Here is a 14,818-nt window from a genome sequence, read left to right on the forward strand (position 1 = left end):
GATGGTATCAGCTGTAACTCAAATCTACAGCAAGAAATAAAGAGAACAAGACCTACTAAACAAGAAAGTCAACATACATTTTAGTATGTCTCTACAAATCCACACAATCCATAAAAAGAAAAGGCTGATAAACTGACTTTACCAAAAGTAAAACCTTCTGCTCTTCGAGAGACACAGTTGAGAGACTGGAAACACAAGCCACAGCCCAGAAGAACATCTTTGCCAGTCACGTATCTGATAAAGAACTTGTATCCAGAATATATAAAATCTTGATAATAAAAATACAAACAGCCCAAATAAAAGGAAAGAGGATAAATAAACAGAAAATGTGTGGATGGGAAAGGAGCACATGAAAAAATGCTCATCGTGGTCATCAGGGAAACGCGTATGAAGCCACGAGACACCACGGCATGTCTGTCAGGGAGGAGAAGTGAAAAGAATGGCCACATCAGGGGCTGGCGACGACGTGGAGAAACTGCTGGTGGGAATGCAAGACAGTGCATCCACTTTGGAAAATAAATTCTCAGTTTCTTAAAAAGTTAAATATACACTTACTATGTGATCCAGCCTTTGTACTCCTAGGTATTTACCCAGGAGAAATGAAAACACAAATGTTCCCAGCAGCTTTATTTGCAATAGCCCCCAATTGGAAGCAACCCAAATATCCATCAATCGGTGAGTGGATAAACCAGTTCTAGAATATTCACAGAATGGAACACTGCTCAGCAATATCAAGCAACGAACTAATGACACACAGAACACCATTTGGATGAGAGAAGCCAGACAGAAAACCCTTTATGCTCTATGACCCCATTCACTTAAAACTCTAGGGAATGTGAACTAATGTAACATGGGGCAGCAGATGTGCCAAACTCATTGATTTTACACTGTAAATATATGCAGTTTATTCTATGATAATGCAACCTTGATAAAGTGTTTTTTTAAAAGGCATTAAATACTTAAAAACTCACCTCTTCCTAATTATTTGACTACATTTTATTATTATGTATGCCAGGGGTTGGCAACCTTTTTCTGTAAAGGGTCAGAGAGAAGATATTTTAGGCTTTCAGATCATATGACCCCTCAACCCTGCAGCTGTAGCCTAAAAGCAACCATAGAGGATACATAGCTGATACACAGACGTTACACAGAGGATACACAGAGGACACATGGATGATACACGGAGGATACACAGAGGATACATGGATGATACACGGAGGATACACAGAGGATACATGGAGGATACACGGAGGATACACAGAGGATACATGGAGGATACATGGAGGATACACAGAGGATGCATGGATGATACACAGAGGGTACACAGAGGATACATGGATGATACAAATGCACCTGGCTCTGTTCCAGCAAAATTTCATTGACAAAATAGGCTTCAGCCCAGATTTGGCCCATGGACCATAGTTTGCCACCCCCAGATCTGTGTCCTTGAGGCAGCAGCGTCAGGTGTGTCTGTAGGTGGAAAAACTATCACGGGTGCAACTGCGTCTCCCCAACTCTGCCTTCAGCCTTGTTGCTGTTAGCATAATCAGGCCCGTTGGGGTTGGGAGCATTTGCACCAGGGAATTGGCAAACACTGCAGAGGAAGGCCTTTCCCGCTGTGTTGTTTGAGCATTTAGCTGCCCACCACCGTCTGGGGTGTCGTGGGAGAGGCTCTGTGATGGGTGGGGGGATGCGGCAGGGTCCCGCTAGGCCGAGCAACCGGAGGCGGCTGGGGTGTCTCGAGGGAAGGGAGCTGTGGTGGTGCATAGCCAGGCGGCGAGGGGGCTTCCCCAAGACCCTCCCCAAGACCTTCCCCCAGCACCCCAAGACTGAAGGGCACCCCTGGCCCTCACTTGAGTCCTCCTTTCTCTGCCTCAGCCGCCCCCAAGCATGTTTCCCTCAGAACCAGTGTGGGGTGACGTGAGCCCCATCCCCAGCCCCCACCCGGCTGAATCCAGGCAGAGGGCAGGGGTCTGGGGCAGGGCCACTCACGTGACCTTGAGCCTGGGTTTCCTCACTGTCCGGTGGTGAATTCCTTTTGCTGAGACTGGGGATGTGGGAAACACAGGACTTCCTCTCCAGCCACACTCTTTGGTGTTACCACCATGAGCTACGGGTGTGTGGGGCATGAGGCTTCAGGCTCAGCAGCCCCCATTACCTTATGGCAGAGGGTGGTCCCTGCCCGGGGTTCACCAAACCACCCGCCAGACTCTGAAGGAAGGCGGAGCGCTGGGCCCACCCTCCCAGCCCATGGGGTCTGGGGGCCCAGAGGTGCCTGGCAAGTGGATGCCTGGACACAAGCAGGAGGCCGACAGGGCCTCCCCCCAGCCCTGCTCTCACCCAGTCCCACCGCCCGGCCCCTCCAGGTGCACCGTGACCTCCCCACGGAGGGGGAACCAGAGCCGGGCCCTGCCCAGTGCAGAGTGGGGGGCACCCCGAGGCACTGGAGGACACAGCCCCAGCAGGGTGCTGAGAAGGATGGGGGCCAGGACCACCCCCCCCCATGGCCCACGGTGGAGAGGCAGGGCGTGATGTCCTGTGAGGCGGGCCCCCAGCCTGTCCTCTCCTCTGCTGGACATGGGGCCAGGTCTGGGGGTCCTCCAGCCTGTCTTCTCCACAGCGCAGCCCTGAGCTCTTAGCACCTGGAACCGGCTGGAGCCACCTGCACTGGGGCTCCCCTCGGCGACCCCGCTGATGGATGTGGAGCATATGGACCCCAGTTCTGGCCAGCTGCACCTCAGATACTTCCACCAAGACCCCCAGTGTCCCCAACTCCCACCCCCAGCCTGCTCAGACAAGGACCTTCCTCAGCCATGAGGTCTGGGCTACCACCCATTACCTGCCGATGACAGGTGCAGCCAGGCAGCTCCCTGACGGCCCCTCTGGCCCAAGCTCCACCCCTGTGCCCCCACCCCTGTGCCCTGGGCCCCCTGAGAGCCTCTGTGCACACGTCCCCTCCCTGGCAACGCCCCAGCCCGGGACCCCTGGAAGCCCTCCGAGACCCTTGGGAGAAGGTGGCCTCCCTCTCCTTGGTGCCCCCCGGCCCAGCCTCTGTCCCTCGTGGGTCATCTGATATCCGTGACCTCACTGACCAGCAGGCACCACACCCGGCTCACTCCCCAGCTCCCCGCAGGGGACCCCTCTGGGCCCCAAGGCAGCCGGGGCGGGCCATCCACACCCTCTCGGCGCAACTGGGCAGACATGCAGACTTGGCCTTGCCATAGGATTCTATCTTTAACTCCTGGACAGCCAATTCCTCGCTATTTTGAGAGAAAAGAATTCCACTCTGAAGTTTGGTTCAAAAAGGCCTCGCCCAGTCAGGCAACCCCCGGAGAAACCGCGGCTCTGCCAGGTTCAGGGAGGCCGGTCCCGGAGGAGGGCGGGGTGGGGGGGGGAGAGGGAGGAGGGGAGGGCAGGGGAGGGGGCGGAGGGGCTGGGCCCGGCTGAGGGGCCCCCACAGAGGCTCGTTCCCAGGGCTGCAGCTGGTGGGGGTGGGAGGCGAGGACCCCCCGCTGGTGGCCCCTCCCTCGGCTCCGGCCGCGCCTCCCCCCTGGGCCCCCACGGCGAGCCCTCCCGCCTCCGGACCCTCGCACGGGCTTCTCCAGGCCTGGGTGTGACCGTCCCGGTCCCCAGGTCTCGGCTGCAGCGTCGCCTCGGCACAAAGCACCCCCCTGCCCCATGAGCCCCCAGCGCCTCCCGTTCTTTCCTTGTGACATTCAGCCCCCATTGGCCCTTCACACTCCCTTCCCCTCTCCGTCCCTCCTTTCTCGCTTTGCTTCTTCCTTTCCTCGTCTGACTCTCCGGCAAGAGCAGGACCTCCTGAGGGCACAGCCCCCTCGGCCTGGTCACCTGCGGCATCCCCAGGAGCAAACCGTGTCCCCGCCGCACCTGTGAGAGCGACCGCATTTGGGGACGGGCTAAGTCAAGGGGAGGCCACCCCGGGTAGGCCCCACCTTGACCGACACCCTTATAAGGAGGAGAGAGGGGACAGACAGGCAGACGCGGGGGAACAGCCACGGGACACGGAGGCAGAGACGGGAGGACGCGGCCACAAGCTAAGAAGTGGGACCCCGGAATCCCGAAGAGGCAAGAAGGGGCCTCTGGAGGGAGCGGGCCCCTCGGCACCTGGACGCAGACTTCACAGATCCTGCTGTTTTATGACGGGAACCCCGGGAACGGAGCGCACCCCGTCTTCACTCCCCGTCCTCACCACCAACCTGCAGGCTCCTGGTGGACTGCCAGTCTCAGGGTGGGCGCAGCCAGATGCACGCCGGTGGGGGTCCGGAGCACCACCTCCCAGCCGCAGGGGGCTGGGGGGGCCGCTCTGAGCTAGCACCTGAGGCTGGGGCCGGTGACCGTCTGGGCAGGCGGCCCCCGGGCAGGGTCTCGGATGCCCCCAGCCCAGCTCGGTGCTGGAAGCTCCTGCTCGGAAGCTACCGGCTGGGAGAACGTCCTTCCCCCCCGGGCTCTCACCGTGGGAAGCGGCCTTCCTCGCCGGCCAGCAGAGGATGCCCAGCTGAGAATGGGGTCCCTCCGACAGGGGCCCCCCGCTCCCTCTCCTTCCTCTGACCAGTCAGGCTGGGATGTGCAGCCTCCTCCACAGGCTGGGGCAGGGCTGGAGCCATCAGCCTCTCAGTGCCCAAGTGGGGAAACTGAGGCAGGCTAGGGAAGGGGGCGCCAAGCTCGTCAGCCGGCTCTGCCATGAACAACTGCCCTCACCCTACAGGCAGGGCGCTCGAGCCCCAGCAGCACTGAGCTCAGGGGAGCTCCTCACAGTGACAACCACCCCAACTTCCAGCCACAAGACCGGGGCCCTGCCTCACCCCCTTCACCCTCCCCCGGCCCCTGGAGGTGCTGCCACGACCTCCGTTTCAGATGCAGGGAGCGGCCCAGGGGGGCCCTGCAGGCAGCGCACCTGGCCCGGGGCTGGTGCTGGGTCGGTGCCCTAGACCGTCTGCTCCCACGGCACACAGGGGTCCAGAGCCCCCCTCTGAGCTCAAAAGGGCTGGGGCCACGGGGGCCACAAGGACTCAGCCAGGAGCGGGGCCTCGGAAGTCAGCCTGATCCCCCCAGAGTAGACCCCATGGGCGTGGTTGGCACAGGGAGGGGTCTGTGAGGGGCCCCTTGCATGGGTGGGTTGGGGGCAGCCTGTCACCCTGTCCAGCTCCCACCACCTCTGCCTCTGCAGAGCCCACCCCACCCTTCCCTGGCTGCAGGCACTCCCTGTCCCCGCCTGAGACGGCCAGTTCTGTTTCCTGCTCCTCCGGAGGGCTGCCCGGCCCGGCCCTGGGTGAGGGACTCCCCTTCTCCCACCCCTCTCCCCGGGCCCCGGTGGCCCCCACCCTGCCCTGGTCCCCAGGCTGCCCCTCACCGCCCCGGCTTCACTCTCCTTTGCTGGGGGCAGGGCATGGGCCGGCTCTGGGGCCGCCAGCACTGGTTTCTTTTCCTGCTGGGGGAGTCAGGGACAACAGAGACCCCCTCCCACCTGCACAGGGGCCCGTGGCCCTCCTGCTCCCTGAGCCGAGGCTCCGGTGGGCATTCTGCCCCCGGGAACTCAGGTGGGGCCACCACCCCTTACAGGGAAGCTGAGGCTTGTCTAGACCATCCCCTCCAGGGTCCTGGGGCATCGTTTGGAAGTTCAGGGAAGAGACACTGCAGATTCGACCTGGTTTGGAACCAGGTACCCCTCTTGGAGGCCAGGGAGCCTCTCAGCAAGAGAAGTTGGGGGGCTCCTAATTTCTGCAGAAATCACGGTGATTCCTAACGACCTTGGGGTGAGTTAATCCCAAATCACACTTTTGGCACGACCAAGCTGGGCTCCCAAAGCACGTGGCTCTCTCCCTCCCCTGGCTTGACACAAATCTACATGAGCGTGACGCCAACTCGCCCCACGGACCCGTCCTGGGGCTTGCGGGCATCAGCCCCGGGGGCTGGGGGATGGAGGTGCAGCCCCTGGCCCAACGCCGAGGGCAGGTCCTCCCGGCTCGCGGTGGCCGAGCAGGGGAGTGGTGAGCGGCGGGTGTGGGGGCATCCGGGGCCAGCACGGCCCGGGGAGCTGTGCGACTCCACAGCTGCCTGGGACCATGGAGCCCTGGAGATGTGGCTCCTGCGACTGAGGAGCAGCTTTCATTGTCACTTCGTTGATTTTAATTAATTTGAATTTAAATAGCCACATGTGGCCAGTGGCCATAGTCTCGGAGGCTCTGGGAGCAGGACTGTCATTCCTGGAGTCCTGGCATGGCTGAGAGGCCACGGGGCGGTCGGAGGGCAGGGAGGGCACACGACGCGCAGGAGGCTGGTGGTGCTTCTTTCTTAAAATGTTAGATTATTTTATTTTTTGTTGTGGTTATGTACACATACATAATAGGTATAATATCTATACACATATGAAATTTGCCACTGTAACCATCTTTGAGTGTATAATTCAGTGGCATTAACTGCAGTGTGGTACCCCCATCACCATCACCACTTTCCATTACCAGGAATTTTCCATCCCCCACCCCCACCCTGGCAACCCCGGCCCACTTTCTGTCACCTGCTCTAGACAGTCCACACAGATGGAATCACACGTCTGCCTTTGTGTCTTCAGTTCTCCTGATTCGTACCTCAGAGTGGAATCACAGGGTTGGTGGGTGCTTTTTGGTGCTTGGTGATATCTTTATGGACTTCTTGGCTCCGGGAGCTGTGTGCAGTCTGGAGCGCTGAGCTGGGAAGATGCCCTGATGCAGGAAACCCCGCCCGTTCCCGTTTCATGGGGAAGTCGTGATTGGGCTGTGGAATGGGGCCAGCTGCTCCAACATTCCGGAAGGGCAGTGCCCAGCTCTGCCCTAAACTGTGTTTTTAGGATACACTGGATGTTGGCCAGGGAGGCCTCCTTCCTCTCACAGCCCAGTGTCTGCCCAGTGCTCCGGGTCCTCGAGCTGCACCACCCTAAGCAGCTCTGGGCAAGATGGTCAACCCGGAGACAACTGGTCCGTGGGCCGCTGGGAGGCCAGGACCGTCTGACCGGGCTCCCGTGGAAGAGGTGGGACAAGTGAACTTTCTCCACATGGGGTTTAGACGTCTACCCACCCACCCACTCATCCATCCATCCACCCATCCAGCTGTCCATCCATCCATCCATCCATCCATCCATCCATCCACCCATCCACCCACCTACCCACTCATCCATCCATCCACCCATCCACCCGTCCATCCATCCATCCATCCATCCATCCATCCACCCGTCCATCCATCCATCCTTCCACCCACCCAACCATCCATCTACCACCCACCCACACAGCCTCTGTGTCTGTTATCTACCGGCCTTGTTACTCATACATGATGCTGAGGCTCAGGGATGGGTGAGGGGGGACTTGCCAGGGCTAGAAGGTTCCCTGATTCCAAGCTCTCTTTGCTTTCCACTGTTCCTGGGAGCCCCATCTTCTAACATGGGGGCTGGGCCTTGTCTCCCAGACCCTCTAGGCTGCAGGAGTGTCCCCTCCTCACAGCCCAGGCACTGGGACCCTAAACCTAAGTTTCAAGCTCATGGAACCCATCAACCACAGGGCCCCGCCCCACCTGCAGCAGGGAGACTGGAGGGCGGATGTGAAACCAGTAATCCTGGGACATGTCAGGAGGGGAGCAGGCTGGGCCCCGAGCGGGGACAGAGGGCCGCGGGCTGGGAGTGGGGGTGGTGGGGGGAGATGGGCTGGTGGCTGGCGTGTCCCAGCTCGTGGGATGGATGCCTGGCCGGGCAGCCACCCTCAAACTCCAACAAGCCGCCGCCTGTCTGCAGCCTTCCTGCCCCCCCGAATCCAGCCTGCGAGCACCTGCCATGAGCTGTGCCAGGGCCTGCAGCGCCCACCCACCCCCCACCCTGCCGCCTTCCCTTCCCAGCCTCCAGCCAGGGTGGCCTGCCTCTCTGGGGTGCCCCCTCTCCGGGGGTCTGGTCAGAGTCATGGGATCCCCTCCTGGGCCTCCAGGGCTCCCCACCAGCCCTTTGGCCACACGCACCCCCTGCTTCAGCCCTTGGCTTGCTCTGTCCCTCGGCCCTGCTGCCCTCTCTCTCTCTGCCTGGCAAACTCTTCTCCACCCTCAAGGCCCTGCTACATGCCCCTTGCCCTGGAGAGACTCCTGGACTTGAATCTGCAGGCAAACACTGCCTCCAAAGCTCTGAGAAGGGACACTGGGGCAAAGGGGGTGGGGCCAGGAGAGGGGGAGCAAGGGGGCTGGACCCCTGAGCCCCGACCCCCACTCCCGGCGAGCCCAGCCCCAGCCTCTCCCGTCGCGGGGCAGGAAGCTGCCCCTCGCTGCGGCAGTTTCCCACGGCCAGGAAGCTGCGGGACGCAGCGGCAGCCCTGGAATAGTCCGTGAGCTCCCGGTGAGCTCGAGACATTCCATTACCTCTGCAGGGAAGGGGCCCGTCAGCTTCCACGACTCGTCTTTCCGTGCAGGCTGCCAGGGGGCGGCCGCACGTCCTGGTGCCCTCTGGGGCCCCTGGCACCGTCTTCGTGCCATGCCCACCCCATGCTTTTCCCATCTGTAAATTGGGTGAGTCCTGCTCGCCCCTCCCTGCCAGGCCCCATCCTTCGGAAGGGCCACCTGCTGCTTTCCGGGGCTCCCCTCGACTCTCGGCTTCTGAGCCCCTGGCCTCAGGGAAACAGACCCCGGGCTCTGGAGCCTGAGCTGCAGCGAGTTTCCCAGCTCGAGGTCGGTGGCAGGACCAAGCTGCTCCGGCCACGGCAAGGCCTCCCAGGCGTGTCCACACTGAGGCCACGTCCAGCCCCAGAGAGCACTGGGCTGAGGACCCACCACCGGAGGCTGGTGCCCGCAGAGCTCTGGGAGGCCGGCTTGGAGGCCCCACGCCTGCTCTCCCCGCTGTGTGGAGTCCTGCTCTGTGAGCCTCCCCACAGGTCCGGGGTTCTCGGCGCCTCGGAGGGGCCCGCATGGAAGGGCTGCTGCTCCGCTGCCCCATCACACCGGCTCTGCATCTGCTCAATCTGACCGCCGGTCCCCACGCGCTGTTCCAGCTGCTGAAGGCCTGTCCCCTCCTCCACTCGCCTCGCAGGCGACACCTCTGCTGGGACGGCTTCCTGGAGGTGGTGGCCATTTGCCTCCTGAGGACCCCTGAGCATTTTGAGGTGAGGGCTCAGATGGAAGCATGAGTGCTGAGTTGGGGTAATTTAAAAAAAGATAACTTTATTGAGATGTAATTCACATACTATTCACCCATCCAAAGTGTACCCTTTCAAGGTTTTTGGTATATTCAGAGTTGTGCAGCCATTTCCACAATGAGTTTGGAAGATTTCCATCACCCCCAAAAGAAGCCCTGTGCCCTCGGCTGTGACCCCCCTTCCACCTCCCTGAGCCCGAGGCAGCCTCCTGTCTCCCTTCTGCCCGGAGATCGGCCCCTCCTGGACGCTGCGTGTGGATGGGCCATGTGCAGTCTTCAGCGTCCGGCGTCTCTCCCGGCACCGTGTTCTCACGGCTCATCCACCCGGGGCGCGGTCAGCACGCTGTTCTCTCTCGTTCCTCTATATTCCGTTACGCGGACACATCACGCTTGGCCTGGCCGCTCGTCTGTTGTGGACTCTTGGGCCGTCTCTGCCTTCCGGCTGCCGTCACGTTCCCATACACGTTTGGTGTGGGTGTTTGTTTTCATTTCTCTTGCGTCCGTACCCGGGAGTGGAGTTGCTGGGTCATAGGGTAGCTGTTTAGCCATTTGAGGGACCCCAGACTCTTTTCCAAAGTGATGGCCTCATTTTTTCATCCCACTGGCTGTGGTAGCAGTTTGGACTAAATTTTCTTTGTATCTGTTTTTGGGCTCCCCGATGGCAGGGACAGTGTCCCCGGTTCAGAACCAGCAAGGGGACGGGCGGATGGAACGGTGGGCCGGGGGCTCCCTCCAGCTCTGTCCAGCCTCACGTGCGGGGACCATACAGCTCCCCACGAAGTGCACAAAGCCCCCTGTGAAGTTCTGACGTGTGCGCGGGTGGAAAAGGGTAAAAACCTCTCTGCAGACGTGCGAGTGGAGCGAGGTGGACTGAAGCAAGAGAGCGACAGTGTTGCCCTTCTCTCGGCAGAAGTGTCTGTCTGGGGCCCCAGCCCTTCCGTGCCGAGGGGGCTGCGGCCGAATCGCTGCCCCCAGGGTGGGCCCAGCAGAGCCTTCAGCAGGGAGACAGGCCTGGGGCCCGAGCAGAGCGTCCCCTGTTCGGGGAGAGGAATACGCCGTTCATTCACTTGTTCATTCACTCATTCATTCATCGTTGGGCAGCAGGGGCTGGACCCTGAAAACATCAAAGTATCAGAACAATTTTCCTGGGGTTTTTTTGTGCAAGTTCACAATTCCCGGTGTTGCCGAGTGGCTGAAAGGGTGGCGATGAAGTGGTCCTCGAAAGCACCGGCGGCAGACGGCGAGGGCTGTAGACGTCCCGTCAGCTTCAGGTGGTTCAGGGTCCGGCTGCTCTCAGGTCAGGCCTCGGTTTCGTGCTCCGGCGTCTGAGGAGGGCCCGGGGGCTGCCTTAGGGGGAGTCGAGTCCCCAGGAGGCTGGTGCTCGGATGAGGGGTGGGTTCTCAGGTGCCAAACTCAGGTCAAAGGCAGGGGGCGGGGCGGGGGGCACCCAGCCTGGGCCTGGCCTCGTGGTAGAGCCGACTTACCCGGCCGCACAAGGGCCCCGACTGTTTACCTGCTCAGCCGCAGGAAGGCCCCAGGCCTCTGATAAAGGACAGCACTCCCAGGGCCCCGGCCCCGACACAGAACAGCTTGACACATGCCAAGCAGCAGATTGAGAATCTCCTAGTCTATTTTTGCTGCCAAACGTGCACTGGAAAGGGCCTTTGGCTTGGAGAAGCCCCTGCCCTCGGAGCTGCTTGGCTGCAGATGAAAGGGTGGGGGGCTGGGGTCGGCCAAGACAGACCCTCACAACTTCCAGATCTCCTTGCCAGAAACGCAGACAAGGAATCAAAACCTCCATTAGCGCCTGTTTTATTGCCCCTGTTACAAGAGGGCGTGCAGGTGATCTGGGGGTTGAAGAGGACTTCAGAGAGGACTAAAGCTGGGTGGGTCTTAGGGGATCCTTGTCCACACCCCACGAGCTGGGGGCTGGCTGCAAGCCCAGGGGGCCGGGGGGGGGGGGGGCGTGAGGTCTGTGGGGAGGGGCCGTGGGGGCCGTGGGGGAGGCGTGGGGTCTGTGGGGGGGGGGTGAGGGTCATGGGGGTCTGTGATGGGGGCTGTGGGGGGGCCATGGGGGCCGTGGGGGCATGAGGGCCATGGGGGAGGCATGGGGTCTGTGGGGGGCCGTGGGGGCCATGGGGGTCTGTGGTGGGGGCTGTGGGGGGCGTGGGGGCTATGTGGGCCGTGGGGGCCATGGGTGCCATGGGGGGCCGTGGGGGCCGTGGGGGCCGTGGGGGTCTGTGGGGGGTCTGTGGGGGGTCTGGGGGCCATGGGGGCCATGGGGGTCTGTGGGGGCCCTGGGGGTCTGTAGGGGCCGTGGGGGCCGTTGGGGCCGTGGGGGCCATGGGGGCCATGGGGGCCATGGGGTTCTGTGGGGGGGGACTTGGGGGGCTGTGGGGGAGGCGTGGGGTCTGTGGGGGCCGTGGGTACCATGGGTGCTGTGGGGGCTTTGGGGACCATGGGGGTCTGTGGGGTTCTGGGGGCCATGGGGGCCATGGGGGCCATAGGGGTCTTTGGGGTCTGTGGGGGCCGTGGGGGCCATGGGGGCCATAGGGGTCTTTGGGGTCTGTGGGGGCCGTGGGGGCCATGGGGGTCTGTGGGGGGTCTGTGGGGGGTCTGGGGGCCATGGGGGCCATGGGGGTCTGTGGGGTTCTGGGGGCTGTGGGGGCCATGGGGGCCATAGGGGTCTTTGGGGACTGTGGGGGCCGTGGGGGCCATGGGGGTCTGTGGGGGCCATGGGGGTCTGTGGGGGCCATGGGGGCCGTGGGGGCCGTGGGGGTCTGTGGTGGGGGCCGTGCCTTTCCTGGTCTCATGAGAACAGGGAGCCCAGATGGAGGTACAGTTGTGGCCCTGCCATGTGCTGGGAGTCAAGATGAGGTGGCGAGGAACGCTTGCTCCCCGGCTTTCAAAGTTACTCCTCGAGGCTGGGAATCGAGGTTAGATTAAATAGTCAGGCCCTGACACCTGGGGCCCCGAAGAGGCTGGCATGGAGTCGGGGTGGGGGGTCCCCCAGGTCTCCTGGTGCGGTCGCAGTTGATTCGTCTGGGGGGGGGTGGCGGCCGGTTGCTAAATCCTAGGCTCTCAGGATTGCTCGGGGGGTACCGGCGGCGGGGGCTCTTTCCCGGAGGCGAGGGCGAGGCGGGGGGACCTTGGCCAGGTCCCCGGCGGGGGTGGCGTGCAAGGTGTGGAGGGCGGCGAGAAAGGAACGGCGGGACACGTTTCTTTTAGGGTGAAGAAACCAAGAGAGTTTATTAGGGGTGAGTAACAAGCTTATAACGGGCGGTTTAGAGGGGCGGGGTAGCTGTAGAGGTTAAAGGCTTGGATTGGTTCTGGAGGGGCGGAGGTTGTTTGTCAGCTGGTGGGTGGCGCAAGGCATTCGGAGCTTGCGCACTAGTAGTAGGGGAAGTTGCATTGCAACGGGGGGGGGGGGGGGGGGGTGAAGGGCGGTTAGGCAGGGAGGCGGTCTTTCCCGGCAAGCTTCCTCCAACGGTTGGTTTTGGGTGAGGAATTGGGGTCTGCCTCCGGCCTCACCTTCTCAGGCCCGGGGGGCTGTGAAGGGCGCTGTCACCCGTACCCACTACCCTCCCCAGGGGTGGATCCGGTCCCCCGGCCCAGGCCCGCCAGGTTGAAGCACGTAATCAGTGTCCCGCATTTCCCCCTTCTTTTCAAATTGAAGGAAGAAGCTTACCGGAGAGGCCCGCTAAGGGATGAGGGAAGGGGGGGGCCGGGGAGGGGAAAAGGGGTTGACGGTGGCTCAGCAAGGCTGGAGCTCGGCGTTGGTGTGGTGCCCGGGCGCTCGACAGGGGCCTTGCTGCTTGCGGGATGGACGAGGGTGGGGGGTTTAAAGTTGGAGGTTCAGAGAAGCTGGAGCTCGAGGTTGGTGCGATGTTCAGGCGATCGAGAAGGGCCTCGCGGTAGGCGGGTTGACCGGTGGCGGTGAGGTCGCGGAGGGTTGGTTGTCATCTCGGAGTAGGGAGCGTCAGAGGTGGCGAGTCGCTGGTACTGGACTTGCACGAACGAGGAGAAAATAGCATCCGTTTGTTTCCTTACAAGCTGGACAATTCTGCGGATAATGCAGGGTCCTAAGGTGAGAGCTAGAATAATCATTAGTAGGGGGCCGAGGAGGGGGAGGAGGTAGGGGAGGAGGGGGGTAAAGATGTGGGACCAATAGCTGGTGGCTTCACGGTCTCTTTTGCGTTGTTCCAGTCCCTCTCGGACCTTCTTTAGGCTGTCCTCGGCGAGACCCGTGGAATTGGCATATACACAGCACTCTTCTCCTAGGGTGGCGCAAAGGCCTCCTTCTTTGAGGAGGAGAAGGTCGAGACCTCGGCGGTTTTGGAGCACTACCTCAGAGAGGGAATTGACAGAATTTTTAAGATGGGAAATAGCGTCTTGTAGGTGACGAATGTCCTCGTCAACAGCCGCCCGGAGGTGAGTTAGGGCGGAGCCTTGACTGGCTAATGCAGCTATTCCGGTGCCAGCGCCTGCAAGACCTAGGAGGGAGGCAATTGTGAGGACGGTGATGGGCTCTCGCTTTTGCAGTGTGGCAGGAACTGCAGTTCTTTTCAGGCGGAGGAAGAAGTCTTCCTCGCTGTGGTATAGGACCCTAGGGATGAGGACAATTAGGAGGCAAGTTTCATTAGTTGTATTGAGGGTTTGCACGTTAAGGCAGGGGGTAAGTCCTGTAGAGGAGCAGAGCCATTGGGAGGAGTTATGAGGAATGAGAAATTTTGCAGAGCTGCTGGGAGATGAGTAGTCGGCACAAGCTGTGAGGTTGGGAGAGTTACTTGAGCGAGGGCGGATGCACTTTCCTGTAAAGGAGACTGAATGAAAGGTTAGGGGGACGGCAGAGGTATTCCAATTGCATTCCGAGGGGCTGTCCTCTGTGTTTTCTGAAAAGGAGAGGTTGGAGGCAACTGGCTCATACAGGGGGGAGGAAGTGGAGAGGCAAAGCCAACAAGAGGAGGTGAGATTGGGGTTGGAGGAATTCACTGAGGTGAAGGCCGCTTGGATAAGGTCGAGGATGGGAGAGGAGTAACGAGAGGGTGGCAGAAAAGGTTGGGGTGGTGGTGTTGGCGATGCGTTGTTTGCAGCTGAGGTGCGGCTGGAGAGCTGTGGAAAAAGGGGGTTAATGACTTGGTTGGGACCTATGCCAGAGGGTGTTTTTAATGCAGTATTTTGGCATGGTTGGCTTACAGCCTCCTTTTTTATGAGAATAAGTGATCCTCGGTCGGCTCCTTTCTCATAGATTCTGAAGCCCCAAGTTTGACCGAGTAACCAGGAGGGATTAGTGGGGAGCTGCACTGTAAGATTAAGATGTGTGCAGTTGCCTGTAGGCGCAATGTGGTGGTGACCTCTATAAATGCCCCAGTTAATGGGTTCATCAGGTGGTTTGCAGTTAAAGGGGGCCCATCTTAAAGTTAGGTAATGATCAGTGGTGTAAGGCTTCCAAGCAGTGGCTAATGTTTCACACCCCCAGTATGCACAGTAGTACTCGTTGGGGGAATTACAGTACAATTTTCCAGGATTTGAGGATGGGCACATGTAATATTGGGCCTGGGGATCACTTACCTTTCGAGTGCAGGTTTCTTCGACTCTGGAGACAAAGGTGGCGAAAGGCTTACTCGGCTCCTGGAAGAGCTTGGTGAATTTATTAGGCCGACA

The 14,818-nt window shown here is 60.6% G+C and overlaps 1 protein-coding gene across 1 annotated transcript; it reads right to left on the minus strand.

The window, feature by feature from the left end:
* Positions 1-4,828: 4,828 nt before the first annotated feature.
* On the minus strand, positions 4,829-8,929 carry LOC119517200 (transcription initiation factor TFIID subunit 4-like). Its single transcript, XM_037813769.1, has 4 exons — positions 8,237-8,929; positions 5,884-6,075; positions 5,372-5,446; positions 4,829-4,945 (listed from the first exon to the last, which is right to left on the minus strand). The coding sequence occupies exons 1-4, from the start codon at positions 8,927-8,929 to the stop codon at positions 4,829-4,831; spliced, it is 1,077 nt and encodes a 358-aa protein (XP_037669697.1).
* Positions 8,930-14,818: the final 5,889 nt, after the last annotated feature.

The sequence above is a fragment of the Choloepus didactylus genome, chromosome 21 (genome assembly GCF_015220235.1).
Source record: "Choloepus didactylus isolate mChoDid1 chromosome 21, mChoDid1.pri, whole genome shotgun sequence".
Classification (NCBI taxonomy): Eukaryota; Metazoa; Chordata; class Mammalia; order Pilosa; family Megalonychidae; genus Choloepus; species Choloepus didactylus.

Excerpts from the sequence above, each read along its gene's own strand:
- LOC119517200 (XM_037813769.1), bottom strand. The coding sequence starts at position 8,929 with ATGCGGGCCCCTCCGAGGCGCCGAGAACCCCGGACCTGTGGGGAGGCT. Across the intron at positions 6,076-8,236 it reads TGGGGCTGGGCTCGCCGGGA|GCAGCTGTGGAGTCGCACAG; the intron begins GTGGGGGTCGGG and ends CCATGGTCCCAG. Across the intron at positions 5,447-5,883 it reads AGGACGGGTCCGTGGGGCGA|GAAAAGAAACCAGTGCTGGC; the intron begins GTTGGCGTCACG and ends CTCCCCCAGCAG.